Below are 16,157 nucleotides of genomic sequence, written 5' to 3'. Positions count from 1 at the left end.
CATCCCGTCCAAGGGGGTGGGAGATGACAAAAAATGTCGGCGCAGAGTCCCCAGTAGCCATGACAGATTCCACATCCACGAGCGCTGAAAGCCGCCGGCATTTTGGAGTAACATTCTGGACTTTTCTCTCTCCGTCCTCCCTCATTCCTTCTAACATATCTCTCCCCTTCACTTGGTGGTTGGACCCGGGCAGCCCGCTGCCTCCTTCCGGAGTCCTGCAGGCGGCGCATGCGCGAGCGCCCGGCGCCCCCCCGAGCCCGGGCAGCGGCGCTAGGCTTTTCGGGGGGCCGCGCGGTTCGCATGCTGAGGGGCCATCGCACCGCGGTGTCCTCACCCTTGCGGCCCCAGTCCCCGACCTCCAGGCAGTGGCCCTCAGGCCCGCGAGGTAGGTGCCGCTGCTCGCGGGACCGGTCAGTGAGGTCCCCAGAGGTCAGGGACACAGCGGGGCCCCTGCTGACCCTGACCCGTCCCGCAGCGCCCTGCTTGTGATCAGAAGGGGTTTTCAAAGCACACACCGAACACGAGCTGCTTCAGGAGGTGGGCCTGTGGGCGTGTGCCCGGGGTCCTCTTGGCTTCGCGGGACCGTGCAGGTGGTGGCCCCAGTGCTTGGGTCCCTGGCGCCCACCCCGGAGACCCTCCTGGAGCCCTGGCTGCCGCAGGCGTTGGCGAGTGAGCCTACTGCTGAAAATTTGCTCTCCCCACCCCTTTCAAAATAATCAAAAGAAAACGATTCAGAGACCATGATAGAGTATTTCCTTATATCTTTTGTTGTATAAGACGCATGAGATGACATTGACCACTTGGGCGATTTTTTAAGTCTGAAGTTCAATGGAATTGGGACATTTACACTGCCAGGCAACGGATGAGAGGGTGCTCTCGCCAGAATGTGTCTCTCCATGTGCCCCTGGCTGCTGAGGCCGGGACATGGCTCCCCCGTGTTCCCCTGGTGCTCCTGCTGTCACGTCACTCCAGTCTTGCTGGGTCCCCGGCTGCAGGCAGCACATGCTGGGACGTCCCCACCTCCATCAGTGTGTGAGCCAGTGCCTGCAGAAGCAGTTACTCGTGTCCCTTGTTGGTTTTGTTGCCCTGGAGAGCCCACATACACCTTGCAATGCCCTGAGTCGGGCCCAACGAAGACTTGCCAGTGCCGATACCCGGAGCAGCAGGGCCCAGAAAGTGTAGTGGTGGGGTCCAGCTTGTCTTCCCAGTGAACTGACCTTAATCCAGTGGGGGGGAGGGGAATTTCCCTGTTTTCAGGGGTGCAGGTGCTTCCCTCCCACAGTGGGAGTGTGTCCTGAAATGGCTGTGAAGGGTTCTGTAATTTTCCTGGTTTCTCCTACAGCAGTTGCTGGTGGCAGGTGTGTGTTGGTTTACTGAGCTGGACAAGCTGAAACAATTCAGGTGCAGTTCTAAGAAGCAGCTTGTTCGTTTTCAGCCTGGTCCCACCATCCCAGACCAGTGTGTGGCAAACGGCTTAACCCATGCGTCTGTCCCCAATAGGGTCCTCACCCAGTCAGCTGGCCTCACCACAGAAGCCAGCAGTATGTCACGGCCTGAGGGACCCTCCTTGAGAGATTGGCTGTGGAGTCTGAAAGCTTTACTGAGATAGCCTCGGAAACACAGGAGTGCATTTTGAGTAACAGGACATGATTCGAGCAAGAGCTGCCCTTCCCCCAAGTCCCAGGTCTCTGCCAACACCTCAGGATAGCAAGAATTAGCATTTAATGCATAATTGTTATTTGTTCAGCCAGGTATGGTTGTTAAGTGCAGAGAAGCTCATTTGAGCCAGATTTCCCCAAGATGTTCTGTGGATACTGCAGTTTTCCAGAAACACAGTCAAGTCGTGGGCCTGGGGGACGGGCTCCCAGAGCCCTCACGGCCCCTGCCAATGGTACCACAGCAGGACTCGCGCTGGCCTCCGCAGGTCTGTGCAGCAGCTAGTGGTGTGCGTGGGTTATAGCCCGTCCTCTGTGTCGCTGAGGCGATGGCCGGCAGGTGTCTTGAGACCTGGGTGGTGGGGAAGGCCTTCCCTCCCTGTGGGCAAGGAGCCTTGGGTGTTGACTGTTCACGTGTAGGTAACACTGGGGACAGAAGTACGGGGTCCTCCTCGCCTGCCACATTTACTGCTGGTGCTTTGCTGTGTCTGTCATGTGTGTGTGTATATCACGAAGTGTGTAAATCCTCCATCCTGCTGTTCTTAGTACTTGTGATTACGTGTGTGTAATTGGAGCTGATGGCTTCATGTGAGCGCGCCGCTGTGTTCAGCCGTCATCCTACTCCGTTACAGTGCTGCAGCTGTGCACGCAGCCAGCCCAAGCACCCTACCTTCTTATCCTTGTGTACTTACGTGTTAGCAGTGTGGCCTTAGTGCATATTCTTAGAAGTGATATGTGAACAAAGGTTGTGAACCCTCTGTGACACGGTGACCATGTCTTCCAGGGTTAGGATTGCATCATAACCCTTGAGAACAGCTTGATGTAGCTACTTCCTGTTGTAATTTTCTGAGCGACTTAGTATGTCCATTGGGCAGTGAATTTTTTTTCATCAACTCCCACTTTCAGGTGCCCAGTTAGGTGTTTGTCACCAGTCCAGCCCAGAGTTTACAACTGCTTCTCTTCCACGAGCCAGAGATGGTGGGTGGGGGCCCCTGGCTGTCACGGGCGGCTGTCACCCACCTTTCCAAGGGCTATCGGCCGCTAGCACACTTGCCTTCGGCAGCCTTATCAGGCCTGCAGAGGGAACGAGGCCCGGAGCACAGGGAGAGACAGTCTCAGGCAGGCAGTTCGGCGTCCTCCCCTCCCGCCCAGGCCCGTCCAGCACTGCTTCCTGCAGGAGCTGGCACGCTCAGTAAGGACTGGCTCTGCCCTGTCTCAGCTCACACAGGGACCCACAGGCGAGCATGAAGGTTCTTCTACTGAAAGACCCTAAGGAGGATGACTGCGGCCAGGATCCGTATGTCAAGGTGAGTGGCCCAAGACCCTTGACCCATAAACCCCGTAGCTTGCTTGCTGGCAGAGTCCGGGGGTGCTGGCAAGACCTGATTTCCTTGCTCTTCATGCCATACTGTGTCGTTTGCAGGAATTGGGGTTGCACGGACTTGAAGCAACGCTGATTCCCGTCCTGGCCTTTGAGTTCCTGTGTCTTCCTAGTCTCTCAGAGAAGGTGAGGGCTGCCTGGTGGAACCTTGCCGGCCCTGGCCAGGACTGCACCTGCTGCGCTCATCTCCCACTGCCCGACACGGCCTTCCCTGACCCCAGGCCACTGACCGATCTCCCACCTCCTCCAGAGAGACCATAGACCAGAGAGAGGGTCCAGAAAGCAGGGCAGGGTGTGAGAGAGCACCAACCTCATGCTGCTCTCGGGGGTCCCTTTCACCTGCAGCCTCTAATGGCAACTTCCAACCCCATCCTCATAAAGCCAGCCGGAAAGGGATTTTTTTGTTTTGCACATAGCAGTGGGGCCCCTAATTGTGCAATGCAGCCCAGGCCTCAAGCAAGGAAGCCGTGGGGGCTGGAACTCAAATCCAGGGTTCCCAGCCACAACTGCAGCCCTGCGGCCATGTGTGGGAGAGACAGTGAAGTCTGCTGTACGTGACAGCCTGTCCCAGCACAAACACTCCGTAGGTTGTCTTGCAGCCAGCCCTTCAGGATTGATGTCACACCCTGAGCAGTACAGGTTTGTCACAGATGCAGCTCAGCTCTTCCTTCCCACCCACGCCATATCACTGTCCCAGGCTGAGACAGGGCTCCCCGCCGCAGGCAGCTTTTCACCCTGTGTGCTGGACCAGGGGCTGCTGGCAGACGTGCTGTGCGCATGTTTGCCTGTGTGTCCTGAGAGCTAGAATAGCTCCAGGCACAGAGCAGGCACTCCATGAGTATATAGCAGGTGCTCTGTAAGTGTTGGGTGGCTAGAGGCCCGGAGGGGTGGCAGGATCCAGTTTGGCTGCCGCCATGGTAACGCACTGGGATGTGGGTCACACTAGGTTGTGACGGAGTACCTTTGTTGCCCTTGCCGTGCAGCTGTGTCATCCTGAAGACTTTGGGGGCCTCATTTTCACGAGTCCCCGAGCAGTGGAAGCCGTGAAGTTGTCTTTGGAGCAAAGCAATAAGGCACAAGGTGAGAGCTGCCTGCTCGGAGTGCTACGGGACCTGTATTTATACCTGTTCTTCCCCTTGGGACAATGGATTGCAGAAATGACTTGGGGGTGCTGGGTCACAGCCTTGCTTCCCCTGTGCCGAGTGCCAGCAGACACGCGAGGGGACTGCCTCCGCTGTCCTTTAAACAGCCTGCTGGACACGCGTGTTGCCCTCAGAAGGTCACAGGCATGATTTTCTTCTGAGAACGGGCTAAAGCCCACTTTTCTTGAGGAATGACGGGAAGGTGGCTCAGCAGGCACTTAGTGACTTTGCCGTCCCTAGCGCCTCTTTCTGGCCACCACGGATGGGCCTGCGGGTCGCTGCTCCAGGGTGGATGCACGCACGCACAGCTTACTCACTGATGGGCGGAGGGCCTGCTCATGACCCGTCCTTGACATTCACTGTCCTGTCGCCCTACCACGTGCTCGAGGCGTGCAGTGCCATGACTTGCTTTAGGGTCCGCATTGAACCAAAGCAGTCTGTTCTGGACTGTGGGTGTCCCACCCGGCTCGGGAGCTGCAGTGCCAGCTGCCCGGCCCAGTCTCCCAGTTACAGGTGAAAGGGGGTGACTGGCCTGAAAACGCCCACGTTCAGGAGGATAGTCACTCACTGTGCTCGTGATTCCCCACGAAGCTTGAAAGAGAATTTGTACCTGCTGTGGAGAGTGTTTCTATAAATGTTACTTACCTTGTGGCTGGGAAAGGAGGTGGGACATCACGCGGTCAGAAGGAGTTTCCCTGAGGCGTCGGCAGGACAGGCTGAGGGCAGAGAACGGCCATCAGGCTTAGGCAGGGAGGATTGCTTCCTTGTTGCTGAAACAGTGGCAGATGCCTAGTGGGCTGTTAGTGCCTTTGTGCGATCTGTTTTGTCTTCACCTGGTCATGTTCTGCGTGAACGTGGTAATGGATCTGAAACGCAGCCTTTCTCCTCTGACCTGCTAGGTAACAAGCTCCGAGTCTGGTGTCATGGCAGCCGCCAGATGGCTGCTCCGCCGAAAGCCGCGTGTCCCTTCCTGGGCAGCTGCGTGCTTCTTAAAGCCGCTTTTGAAAAGCCTAGGTTTTTGGTTCTTTTTTTTTTTTACTCTTTTGTCACCATACAAACTAGCTCTTCAAGTCATATTTGTTTCCCCAAGACACAACAGCAGAAGTTCCCGGTCGGCCTGAGAGACAGGTCCAGTCAGGCCGTGGGTCTGGCTGAGCAGTCCTGGAGAGCACCGCAGTGGGCTTCTAGTTTGGGATGCTGCTCTTGACGTTTGGTGCTGAAGGGCTTGCTCTGCTCGTGGGTTTCTCAGGGTGAACCAGCCACCCTGGGCTTCATGCATCAGGTGGCCCCGTGCCATTCGCAGCTCACATGCAATGTCTTGCTTTGCAGCCTGGGAAAGGTCCCTGAGAGAGAAGTGGAAGGCAAGGCCCGTGTACGTGGTGGGAGACGCCACTGCTTCCCTAGGTAAGGCAGCCGGTGAACAGCCCAGCTGTGTCTCAGCCTTGGGTTTTGTCCCCTTGCATCTGTAGTGCAGTTTTAAAGTCTTATTTATATGTAATGATTTACAATGTTATTGATAAGGTAAGGACCGACTAAGCAAATATAGTCAAGTGTTACTAAAAATGGCATTAAAAAATTGGTTACATCTTTTGATGTACCTAATAGCATATCTTCAAAACCTTGATTAAAATGTTTGTAACTTTTGTCTCACTAATCCTATTATGCACTCAAGAAATGGTTAAAGTGATTTGTTATGTGAGTTTACTACAATAAAAAAGCCTAAGTCTGCAGGTGGTGGTGGTGTGGCTGGTTTTCATAATATTTTCTGCGTTTGCCCGAGCAGTCTTGAATTTATGTATTGTCTTTAAAGCAAAGAAGTGAAAATAAACTCACCAAAAATTAGCATTGAAACATTTTAAATACTTAAAATGATACTCAGCAATTATGAACTATCTCACAATGGCTCAGTTGTCTAAATTAATTTTAAAATGTTGAGGGAAGGTATAATCTGAGGGTGAAAATAATTCCGATAGTAAAAGCGCATTTTGCAGACAACAGGATGAAGTTGGACAGGAAACCAGCTGGGATTTTCAGGGCGGATTGCAAGGGACGCCTTAGCACCCCTGGGCGCCAGGGCCCGAGCACAGCCCCGGACGGGCCATGGCTGGGCTGCCAGGGCACCTGCCTCTTCCCGCTGGAACCAGTTCACAATTTGCTTGTCCTTTTCTCTTGTCTGTGACCAAGCAGGAAGGAAGTCAGGCAGTTGCTGGTTCATTAGCCTGAAAGCCAGCCGTCAGGTGGGGAGCAGATTGACAGATGTCCTTAGGTAGATCTGTGTGCTGTAGATTCCGGCTGACACGGCAGACCTCCCGCCTCCGCCGTCGCGGCCCTTGCTTGGCATCCAGCAGCCTTGCCGCTCACTCTGCTGTCGGACAAGAAGCGAGAAGCGCGTTGTAGACAGTGCAGCAGGGATCGCGCCGTCATGGGGATCGCGCCGTCATGGGGATCGCGCCGTCATGGGGATCGCGCAGTCATGGGGCGGCCCCTGCAGCGGGGCCGCACGCTCAGGCTGCTCGCTGTTGAACCAGTTGAACTGTGAAGGGCAAGGGCACGTGTTCTGAGTTCTAGAGACTCATTCTCCAAGGAGAAAGGAAATGAGGAAAGTGCAGCTTGGAAAACCTCTGGGAGGCAACCCCTCCCGTAACTGAGCAGTCAGTCCACAGGTGCACGCACGGGGAGGAAGCCCAGCCTAGGTTGGCCCTGCAGCATAAACGAGGACCCTGTGCCAGGATAGGGTGGCTTGTCCTCTTTGATTGGCATGTTTTCCATGACCTGTACGTGGAAGCTGATGGTGTTGATGTTGAAACTGCTGTTTGTCGATTGCCAAAATAACTCGTAGGTGGGAGGCACGTAACACCTGTCTCCTCACCCCTGTGAGCCAGCCCTGGCACCTTCGTCTGCATCCCTGGCAGAGCGGGCATGTGGTACCAGTCTGGATAAGAGTGGGAGAGCCCAGGCTTCCACTGCCTCTTGCCAAGCTCATGAGCATGGCCAGGACAACCCCTCCCTGTGAAGACAGAGTTCGGAGCTCTGGGCCCCTGCTGGCAGCCTGTTAGAGGACCGTCCCTGGCGGCCTTCCACTTCAGCCAGCCCCTGGCCATCCACACTTGTCTTTGGCCAGGGGCTGGCCACATCTCCCTGCAAGGTCAGAGCTCCACAAAACGCTGGCTCCCCAGTGCTCACCACCACCGCTGGCAGGCAGGAAGGCGGCCTCCCTGAGCGCAGTCCTCTAGGCTCCTGGTGCATGAGCTCAGCTCGAAGAAGGTAGCGGAGTCCCCACTCCATGGTCCGCACTCAGGAGGGGAGGGGCCGGGACCTGGCACCTTTGTAGTCTGAGCAGACACGTTTCAGAGGAGACTTGGTATGACTGGTGAAGTGTGCACCTGTAGACAGTCACCACATTGTGCGTTCTGGGCAACTGCAGGCCACATGACCCACATTCCCGGATCACAGCACAACTGAAAGTTGACCTGGTGCCATCAGCAGGGCACTGTGTCACTCGGGGTGATGACGGATTCGCAGACCTCTGCACCGGCAGGTGTGAAAAACCAGAGCACACGTCATCACTCTACCTAGGACTTCTGGCACGTGTTGCTGGTGTGTGTGTAGGATCGTGATCATTATTTAGAGTGTCCTCCTGTGTTTTGGTAATAGTGTGACTTGCTGATGGCAGCCTCCTCTCTCAGGCTCACTGTCTTGATTGCATTGTTATGTTGATTTAATCCCACAGTGTTTGGCTCTTGGTGGTTCTTAGAAGTAGGCCATATCACCAGGATGCGGCATGGGCTGTGCCACTGAAGGCTTGTGTCGGTTTGTTGCGTGACGCTCACCGAGCGATGGCATCACCCAAGCACCTGTTTCTCAGAACGCAGCCCTGGAGGAAGCAGCACATGAAAACGTAGCAGGAAGGAAGGAGGGGGAGGAGAGCGCATGAAGAAACGCGTTTCTGTGTTTTCCAGTGAGTCAAATCGGGCTGCGTGCAGCCGGAGGACGCTGTGGGAACGCAGAAAAGCTTGCGGAGTACATTTGTTCCCGTAAGTAGGAAAAGCTCGGCCCAAACGAAGCCGTCTGTCTGCTGTCTGTGGCTCTCCCTGCCAGCCACCCAGCAGCCTCTGTGCCCTGAGCAGTGTGTGAAGCGCTCTGACCGTCACCGATCTGTGTCTGTGTTCTTGGAGACGTAGCACAGCTCATGTCTCCTGTTCCCGCTGGAGAACATGCACGGGTCACTAAGTGCTGTTTGAGGACAAAACTAGGGCCCGGGCTGCATCCTCACTAGTCCCCTTCCCAAGCGCAGCCTCCCTGTCTCCTGCAGGAACCTCCCCCAGGGAATGCTGGGCGTGTCCCTGGCACTGAGGGGTCACCCTGGGTATCTGTGCCTTGGCTGAGCCCTGGGGACAGCTGCCTGCAGTGCTGCTGGCCTGTACCCCTGGCATTGGTCCCTCCTGGTTCTGGGGAAGGCCCACCAGCACCTTCATGGCCCAGCAGCCCCGCTCCTGCTTCCAGGCCAGCTGAGCTGCACTGATTTTCAGGAGGAGACCCAAGGGAATAGAGTCATTCCTCCTCCCCAGTCCCCGAGCTGTCCACTGTGCGTTGGCAGGTGCAGAGCAAAAGGCAACAGTGTCACATGGCCATCCCACTGGTGTCCACTCAGCGTGGTCCAGGAGATACGCGGGAAAGGACACTTTCCTGGGTTTCCTCGCACACCTGGGGAATACACTGGCCAGAAAGTTGGCCGTCCAGCTTTCCTGCTGGCCTGTAACACCTGCCCCGGGAAGATGGTGCCATCCGAAACATTCGTGTAGACGTGGAGAGATGCCGAGGCTTCCCTGGGGAAGCAGCATCTGACTGTCTGGAACACCTGTCTGGGATGTCACCTGCAAGTGCGTGAAACGTGCTCCTCGTCCCAGAAAGCGCAGCCCCTGCTCCTGCCTAGCTGGGTGGGCACAGTGCTGGGCGCATTTCTGAACGTGGTGGGCCCCCTTTTCTGGTTGCAGACACCAAAGCGGCCATTAGAGAGACCTTGGGAGTTTGTGGCTGGCTAGCACCCATAGTGGCTGCTTGCATCTGCTGGAGAGATGGGGCAGACAGGCTTGGCTCCTGGCCCTCACATCTGGGGAAGGGCCTGGCATCCGAGCGCCTGCCAGTTCTGCAGGATGGGATGGCTGCAAACGGGTTCCCGTAGCATGCTGTTGTCACCATTCTGCAGAGAGCATGGGGCTGCAGGCTGGGGCCCTGAGAAAGCAGGCGGATCTCTGGGATGCCTGTCCTCTCGGCCCTTTGTGCGCCTCCTGGCCTAGTGGCCACTGGCAGGCTCTTGGCTGGAGGTGGCTGCAAGGCCACTCCCAGCTTCCTGCCTCTCACCGCCACCCCTCTGTCCATGCCAGGCCTGCTGTTTGCCCTTCAGAGTTAACTCGGGGGCAGAAGCCGCCCTGTAAATTTTGACCACAGCCAGGCGGTCACTGTAGGATGGGGAGGTCGAAGAGTGTGCACCTGCATGGAGGGTGTACGGCAGGGAAGGGGGATTGTGTGTGTGTGTGGAGGGAAAGTTTCTGCACTCTGTCCAATTTACCTCTTAGGATTTGCATGCACCCTTCTCGAAGTTGCTGCTCCCGGGCACAGCTTCTGGAACTGAGACCAGGGAGCGGGGCCCGGGGCCCAGGGCTGCTTCCCCAGCTCCCCCAGCAGCTGCCCTCCCCCCATACAGGCCCTTGGCCCCTGACTTTGTGCAAGGCTTCCTGCCAAGTTGTTCATTTCTTCACAGAGGAGTCTGGGCCCCTGCCTCTTCTGTTTCCCTGTGGCACCCTCAAAAGAGAAGTCCTGCCCCAAATGCTCAAGGACAAAGGTAACCAGGACGCAGCAGCTGCACCCCTCCTCTAGATGGACTCCCTCGACTGGGCCGCAGACCCAGGGGCCAGCAGCCGAGCTCTCTGGGCTCTGATGGGCTCTCCGAGCGCTGCCTGTGCACCTGGCTTCCCAGCACCATGAGCTGTGTGTGTGTGTGTGTGCGCGCGCGCGCGAGCTTCATGGAGTGGCCAGGGGCAGTCCTGTGTGGACCGACTCACACACGTGGGACCCTCCGAGGGAGGCCTCTCTCATCTGTAAACCTGGCCACGAGCTGCTCCCAGTGTTGAGCAGGCTGCAGAGGGCTGTCAGGGACCTGCCCCTGGCTTCTCGGTCTATGGTGGGCTGTAGGTGGGGAGGCATTGCTGGCAAGGGCGCTCTGAGGTGGTGGGGTCTGTCATGTTCCCAGTGCAGTGACGCCTGCTTGCTCGTTCTGTGCCCAGGACTCCCCTTGGAAAGCATAACTGTCTATGAGACTATTCCGCATCCTGGCATCCAGGGGAACCTCAACAGCTACTACTGCAAGCAGGTGAGTCATGGCCCTGGAGACAGTGGGCAGGGTCGGGGCCTGCTGGGGAGCCTGTGAGCGCACAGATGGGCCATGTGCCATGCTGTGCTGTGCTGTGCTGTGTGACTGAGCACGGGGCTCCTCTTCCTGAAAGGAAACAGAACATACCACTGCACACAGAGCTCTTTTCTGTCTAGAGGCCAAGTACATGCAGATCTCCGGTCAGTGCGGGCCTTGGTATTCCCACGGGTCTCCTTGGTGTGGGGGCTGAGGGGGGGGGGGGGAGGGGGTGGGGGGGGGGCCCACCCTGGGAAGAGTCTGGATTGAATCCAGGGTCCCTCCTTATCCTACTGCAGGAGCATGGAGAGAGCTCTTGTTTGGGCCGAGAGGCACCTGCAGCCTTAACACTCGAGCCACTCCCCTGCTCGCCTGGAGCAGGCTTCTTCTGGGGCAGACCCAGTGCGGGGAAGCCACGGGCCCACGTGGCCACTAACTGCTCTACATCCGGGGGCTGGAGCATTGACAGGGAGCTGGTGCCACCACTGCCTGACTCCAAGAGGCCTGATACAGCATGCTGGGCACAAGGCATCCCCCACAGCACATGGCCCCGGGTTGGGGGCCCAGCGTGATGGCCAGGCAGCAGTGCCAGGCTTTTGGCTTCTCAGAAGTCCCTTCCCAGCGTTCTGCCTGGAAGGAGCCTGGAATGCCACCATCAACCCTGAGCCACACCTATTGGCTCACGCACCGGGCTCCCGGCTGTGGGAGCTGGAGCAGTGTCATCTGTCCTCGGGCACCAGACTGACCAACCGTTCCCTCTTCCCACAGGGCATCCCAGCCAGTATCACCTTCTTCAGTCCTTCAGGCGTTAAATACAGTCTCGAGCACATCCGGGAGTTGTCTGGTGACAGCATGGAGCGGATTAAGGTGAGGCCTTGGGTCTTTGTTTACTCCGCACAGGTCATCCCAAGGTTTTGTGCAGCGCAAAGGCCGTGTCCCACCTTCCTGCCCGTCTCTTGGTGGACATGCAGATTTCCATCTGGGGCTATTGTGAACCACGCTGGACATTACAAATACAATTTTCTGTGTGAACATCTTTCCTCTTGTGTTTATGCCTGAGAGTAGAATTGCTAGACTTTATAGTAACTTCGTTTCACATGTAGGTGACTTGCCAACCTTTCCAAAGTGCTTGCACCATTTTGCATGCCTACTGGGCATGTGTGAGGGTTGCAATTCCTTGTACCCTCACCAACACTTGACTTGTGTCTTTGTGACCACAGCCGGCCCAGCAGGTACCAATCCTTTGTCAGTGTAGTTCTGCTTTGGTTTCCCTAGTGACTAGTCATGTGGAGTATCTCTTTGAAGTAGGATCCTTTGCAGCACACCAACGTGTTGGATACATTCTTTCTTCTGCTGTTTGTGCTTCGGATGCTGTGGCTAAGAAGCCATCACCCCATCCATCTTCCCGACTGTGCTCTGTCTACGCCTCGTGTTCTCACTTCCTTCCCTGTGTGTGGTGTGAGGCAGGGCTCTGCTCTGTCCGAGGAGGACAGCTGCTTCCCCATTCTGTCCTGCTGACAGCAAGGGCAGCTTCGCCTCAGGCCACCGAGTCCTGAGATGCATGTGTCTAATACCGGCCTGGTTCCTGGGAGGCAAGACGGAGAGGAGTCCTGGGAGGGGTCCTGGCCATCTAGCATGCTTCACACGCTGCATGCGCCACCCCTTTATCCAGAGGGGTGGGGAAAGGCCCACGTCCTCTCTGCAGAGGCTGTGTTGGCTTCCTGTTACCTGCACTCCTGCCTGGTGGCTAACAGTGATTAGGCCCTTTTTCTAGAAGAGAAAGCAGGAGCAGAGAGGCTGTGAGGCACTGGGGGTGGGCTAGAGTCAGAATAAAGCATCAGGTGGGGCCTTGGCCATGTCGCTACCACGTGGTACCTGCTCAGGGTTGGGTGCCTGCTGTCCCAGAGGCCATGCTGGGGAGCTGCTGGGTTGCAGTCACCGTAATAGTGCAGTGCAGCCCCTGGCGGCCCTGGCCTGCAGCGCGGCCTTAGATAACCTCAGTGGCCAGATCTGGGAGCCCGCCTCTTCCACTGATGAGGAGATGGGACAGTGATGCGGGTCATGCCCCGACCTCCTGCTCCAGAGTCCTGATCTTGAGTGCTTCGTTGTTCTGGGGGAGCCAGTCAGCACCCCTGCCCTAGCCGGGACCCAGTGGCTGCCCTGGGTCTGCGGTGAGATGGTGGAGCACAGTGCAGTGGGCTCTGTCTCAGGCGGCACTGCAGCTTTTCGTCTTCCTTCCTTGCAGTTTGCAGCCATTGGCCCCACCACAGCCTGCGCCCTGGCCGCCCAGGGCCTTCACGTGAGCTGCACCGCCGAGAGCCCCACCCCACAAGCCCTGGCTGCTGGCATGCGGAAGGCACTCCAGCAGCCTGGTACCTGTTGAACCACTTAACACCATCAGCTGCTACCCAGAGTAGAACTGCACGGAGGACGGGAATGGCGACAGACTCGGGCTGGCGGTTCACCCGCGTGCCTGTCCGTGGACGCCAGCTCGGACCTCGCCCGGTGCGTGCAGCTCCAGACCCTGAGAACACCGTGTGCCCAGGCAGGGAGGAAGTCCAATAAAGCTCCTGGCCGCCATGCTCCCCGTGTGTGACTTGTCACTCCCAGTGGGTCGCTCTGGGTGCCAGTGCCAGGAGAACATGGGCACACCTGCTCCTGCTGGTGGGCAGACTTCCTCGTGTGTGACATGGAACCTGCAATGGGGAGCAGGTATGCTCTTCTGAGACAGGACCTTCCAGGGCCAGCCCCCTGAGCTCTGGATGGCTTCAATGCAGGCAGCACAGTGAGACTGTTGCCTTGGGAAACAGCGCTGGGCAGGCAGTGTCCTGGAAACCAGGAGGCCACACTCCCTAGCAATGCCATGCCCTGCAGAAGGCACCGACACTGGGTCCTCAAATGCTGTTTCCACTTCTGAAAGTCTGCCCAGAATTGGAACTGGGCTGAAGGAATCCGTCTCTGTTTCACACCCCCGTGGGCTGGTGCGGGGAGAGCTGAGTGCCACACTCACACCCATCTTCTAGGAAGGACCGTGAGGCCTCAGGCCAAGCAGCACCACACCCCGTCCACTGCAGGGGCCTTGGGCATCGTACTCCTCTGAGCAACCCTGATGAGGGGACCTTCCCTGTCACTCCATTTTTCTGGAAAGAGCTCAAGAAGTAGGCTGACTGGTTCGGACCACACAATTGGTCAGCGATCAGGACCACACAGCCCGTGACATGAGGGCCAGCACACATGTGAAAGGAACGAAAGCGTGTAAGCACCAGGTCCAGGTAAGCCAAGCTCCCCAGCCTCCTGGTCAGATCCCGGCAGCAGGGAAGGAACCACGGGGCTGGCCCCGCAAGTAGAGGGCTGGCCCCGCAAGTAGAGGGCTGGCCCATGGGGGGAGGGCTGGCCCCGCAGGGGGAAGGCTGGCCCGCAGGTGGAGGGCTGGCCCCGCAGATGGAGGGCTGGCCCACAGGGGGAGGACTGGTCTGCAGGGGGAGGGCAGGCCCGCAGGGGGAGGGCTGGCCCCTGGTTTCTTAGTAAAAACCGTGGGGTCATGGACAGAGTCACCCCACAGGATTTTCTTTCTTTTCGGGATTTCTTCATTTATTTGAAAGGCAGAATTAGAGAGGGAGAGACAGGTCTCCATCCACTGGCTCATTCCTTGGCAGTCAGAAGGCAGGAATTGCAGCCCTCTGTCCTCCATGGGGGAAGGAGCCCGAGACCTGGGCCACCATCTGAGGTACATGTGTCGAAGACTGGGGTGCAGGCGGTGCTTTACCTGCACCATGGCACACACTGGTGCCCCACGGGCTGGTCCTGGCCTGCCAGACTCCGCTGCTGAGTGTGAAGTCCTTGCTACATAGGAGGCATCGGTGCTCGGGAGGACCCCGGCCCCCGCGGTGGCGTGCAGCACCGTGGCCGGCACCTTCCTCCTTCCTGCAGGAAAGGAGGCCGAGGAATGGATCCTGAGAACAGCTTCTCCACTTCCCCTCCAGCTCCCTGCTTGTGGCCTGCAAAAGCAGCAGAGGGTGACCCAGGTCCCCACCTGAGCCACCCAGGGGAAGCCATGCGCTTTGGGCTGGCCCAGCCCTGGCCACTGTGGCCTTCTGCAAAGTGATACAGAGGATGGAAGATCTCTGTCTTCCCCTCCCACTCTCTAAAACTGTGACTTTCAAATAAATAAAATCTTTCAAAAAATCAAAATTAGCTCTGTGCCAGGAGTATTAACTGTGAACGCCATTACCCTGTGAGGTAACACCATGAAAACACTGTGTGGTTTGTAGACTCAGACGGCAAGCTAACATGACACATGTCACTAGGGTTGGGATGGCAGGGCTGGACCACCTGGCCTGAGCACCCTTGGCTATGAGCAGAGGACACGCCAGCTGGGGGAAGTGTATCTCCCAGCTTCCCCTGCAGGCAGCTGTGGCTAGGGGCTAAGCTGCAGCCACCGGGGTGGAGACAAACGAGATGGGCCCACAGCTGGCCCCACCCTGCCTCTTGTTTCCCAGAATGCAAACCAAAGAATGGAGCTCCAGCAGCCGTCCGGGACCCCAGTGAAAACAAGGACATGCGTGCCCCTCACTCCTGACCTGGGCTGCCAGGAAAGGCAGGGCCAGAGGGGAGGGTGAGCTGTGCCCGGGCTGGGCTGTATACCTCACCGGAGGCTCCTGTCAGGCCAGGTAGACCCACCCCAGCCCCAGACTCCAGCAGAAGCGCTTCACCTGCTCGCCTAGCACAGCAGCCGGCAGCGAGGGTGGCCTTCTGCCCCCACTCTCCCGAGCTGCCACCTACTGGTCACTCTGTGCCCCACCAGCAGCGACCGGCAACGTCTTGCCTTGCACGTTCCCAGCAGGCCAGCCCTGTGGGCGGCATGACCCGGCCAGGCCCATGCCGCAGGCATCCGCGTGCTGCAGTGAGAGCGGGAGCAGCACTCGTGTCCCAGGACACCGGAGACTCGCAGCTCCTTGAGGAGTGGACTTGGAAGAGGCTGTGTGGCCCAAAGCAGCTTCTCCATCGTCACGTGGCTCCACTGAACCTCGGGTAAAATCCCACAACCCAAAGAATGGGACAACCATCCATCCCTCACCAAGACAGTGAAAACCTCCATTTAGGAGTGCAAGAGAGGTGCCATGATTATGAGCAGCGGAAGAGGAGACTGTGGCTTGTGTACAACTCCACATACACACACACACACACACACACACACACATACGTACCCACACAGGTCATCTCTCCCTTTATTGTAATTGAAGAGGTTCATTATAGCGCCCGGTGCAATGGCTCAGTTGGCTAACCCTTCCTCTGCAAATGCCAGGACCCCATATGAGCACCGGTTCATGTGGATGGGAAGTGGGGCAGCTGGGATTACAACTGGTGACCACATGGTATCCTGGCACATGCAAGGCAAGTACTTTAGCCGCTAGGCCACTGCGCCGGGCCCATTTGTGTATTCTTTTTATGAAGAGACCCTGGGGCCATAGCAGGTGAAGCCACTGCCTGCAACACCAGCATCCCTTACGGATACCAGTTCAAGTCCCGGTTGCGCCACTTCCCATCCAGCTCCCTGCTAATGCACCTGGGAA

The 16,157-nt window shown here is 57.5% G+C and overlaps 1 protein-coding gene across 2 annotated transcripts; it reads left to right on the top strand.

The window, feature by feature from the left end:
• The first annotated feature begins 260 nt into the window (after positions 1-260).
• Positions 261-13,051, top strand: UROS (uroporphyrinogen III synthase). Of its 2 annotated transcripts, XM_004580183.2 has the most exons (10): positions 261-385; positions 2,875-2,962; positions 3,079-3,162; positions 4,020-4,116; positions 5,508-5,582; positions 8,138-8,212; positions 9,940-10,020; positions 10,463-10,548; positions 11,353-11,451; positions 12,830-13,051. In XM_004580183.2, exons 2-10 carry the CDS (start codon positions 2,900-2,902, stop codon positions 12,965-12,967), a joined length of 798 nt encoding a protein of 265 aa, XP_004580240.2. In that variant the 5' UTR covers positions 261-385; positions 2,875-2,899; the 3' UTR covers positions 12,968-13,051. The 2 variants fall into 2 exon arrangements, with proteins under 2 accessions (XP_004580240.2, XP_058527652.1); XM_058671669.1 differs by lacking the exon at positions 8,138-8,212.
• The last annotated feature ends 3,106 nt before the right edge of the window (positions 13,052-16,157 follow it).

The sequence above is a fragment of the Ochotona princeps genome, chromosome 13 (assembly GCF_030435755.1).
Source record: "Ochotona princeps isolate mOchPri1 chromosome 13, mOchPri1.hap1, whole genome shotgun sequence".
NCBI classification, from domain to species: domain Eukaryota; kingdom Metazoa; phylum Chordata; class Mammalia; order Lagomorpha; family Ochotonidae; genus Ochotona; species Ochotona princeps.
Note: the sequence above shows the minus strand (reverse complement) of the source record. Positions and strands in the feature narration are given on the sequence as shown.

What these genes read in the sequence shown, in the direction of transcription:
- UROS (XM_004580183.2), top strand. Translation starts at nt 2,900, where the DNA reads ATGAAGGTTCTTCTACTGAAAGACCCTAAGGAGGATGACTGCGGCCAG. An exon ending in AGACGCCACTGCTTCCCTAG is followed by an intron (nt 5,583 to 8,137) that starts GTAAGGCAGCCG and finishes TGTGTTTTCCAG; the next exon opens with TGAGTCAAATCGGGCTGCGT. An exon ending in ACAGCTACTACTGCAAGCAG is followed by an intron (nt 10,549 to 11,352) that starts GTGAGTCATGGC and finishes CTCTTCCCACAG; the next exon opens with GGCATCCCAGCCAGTATCAC.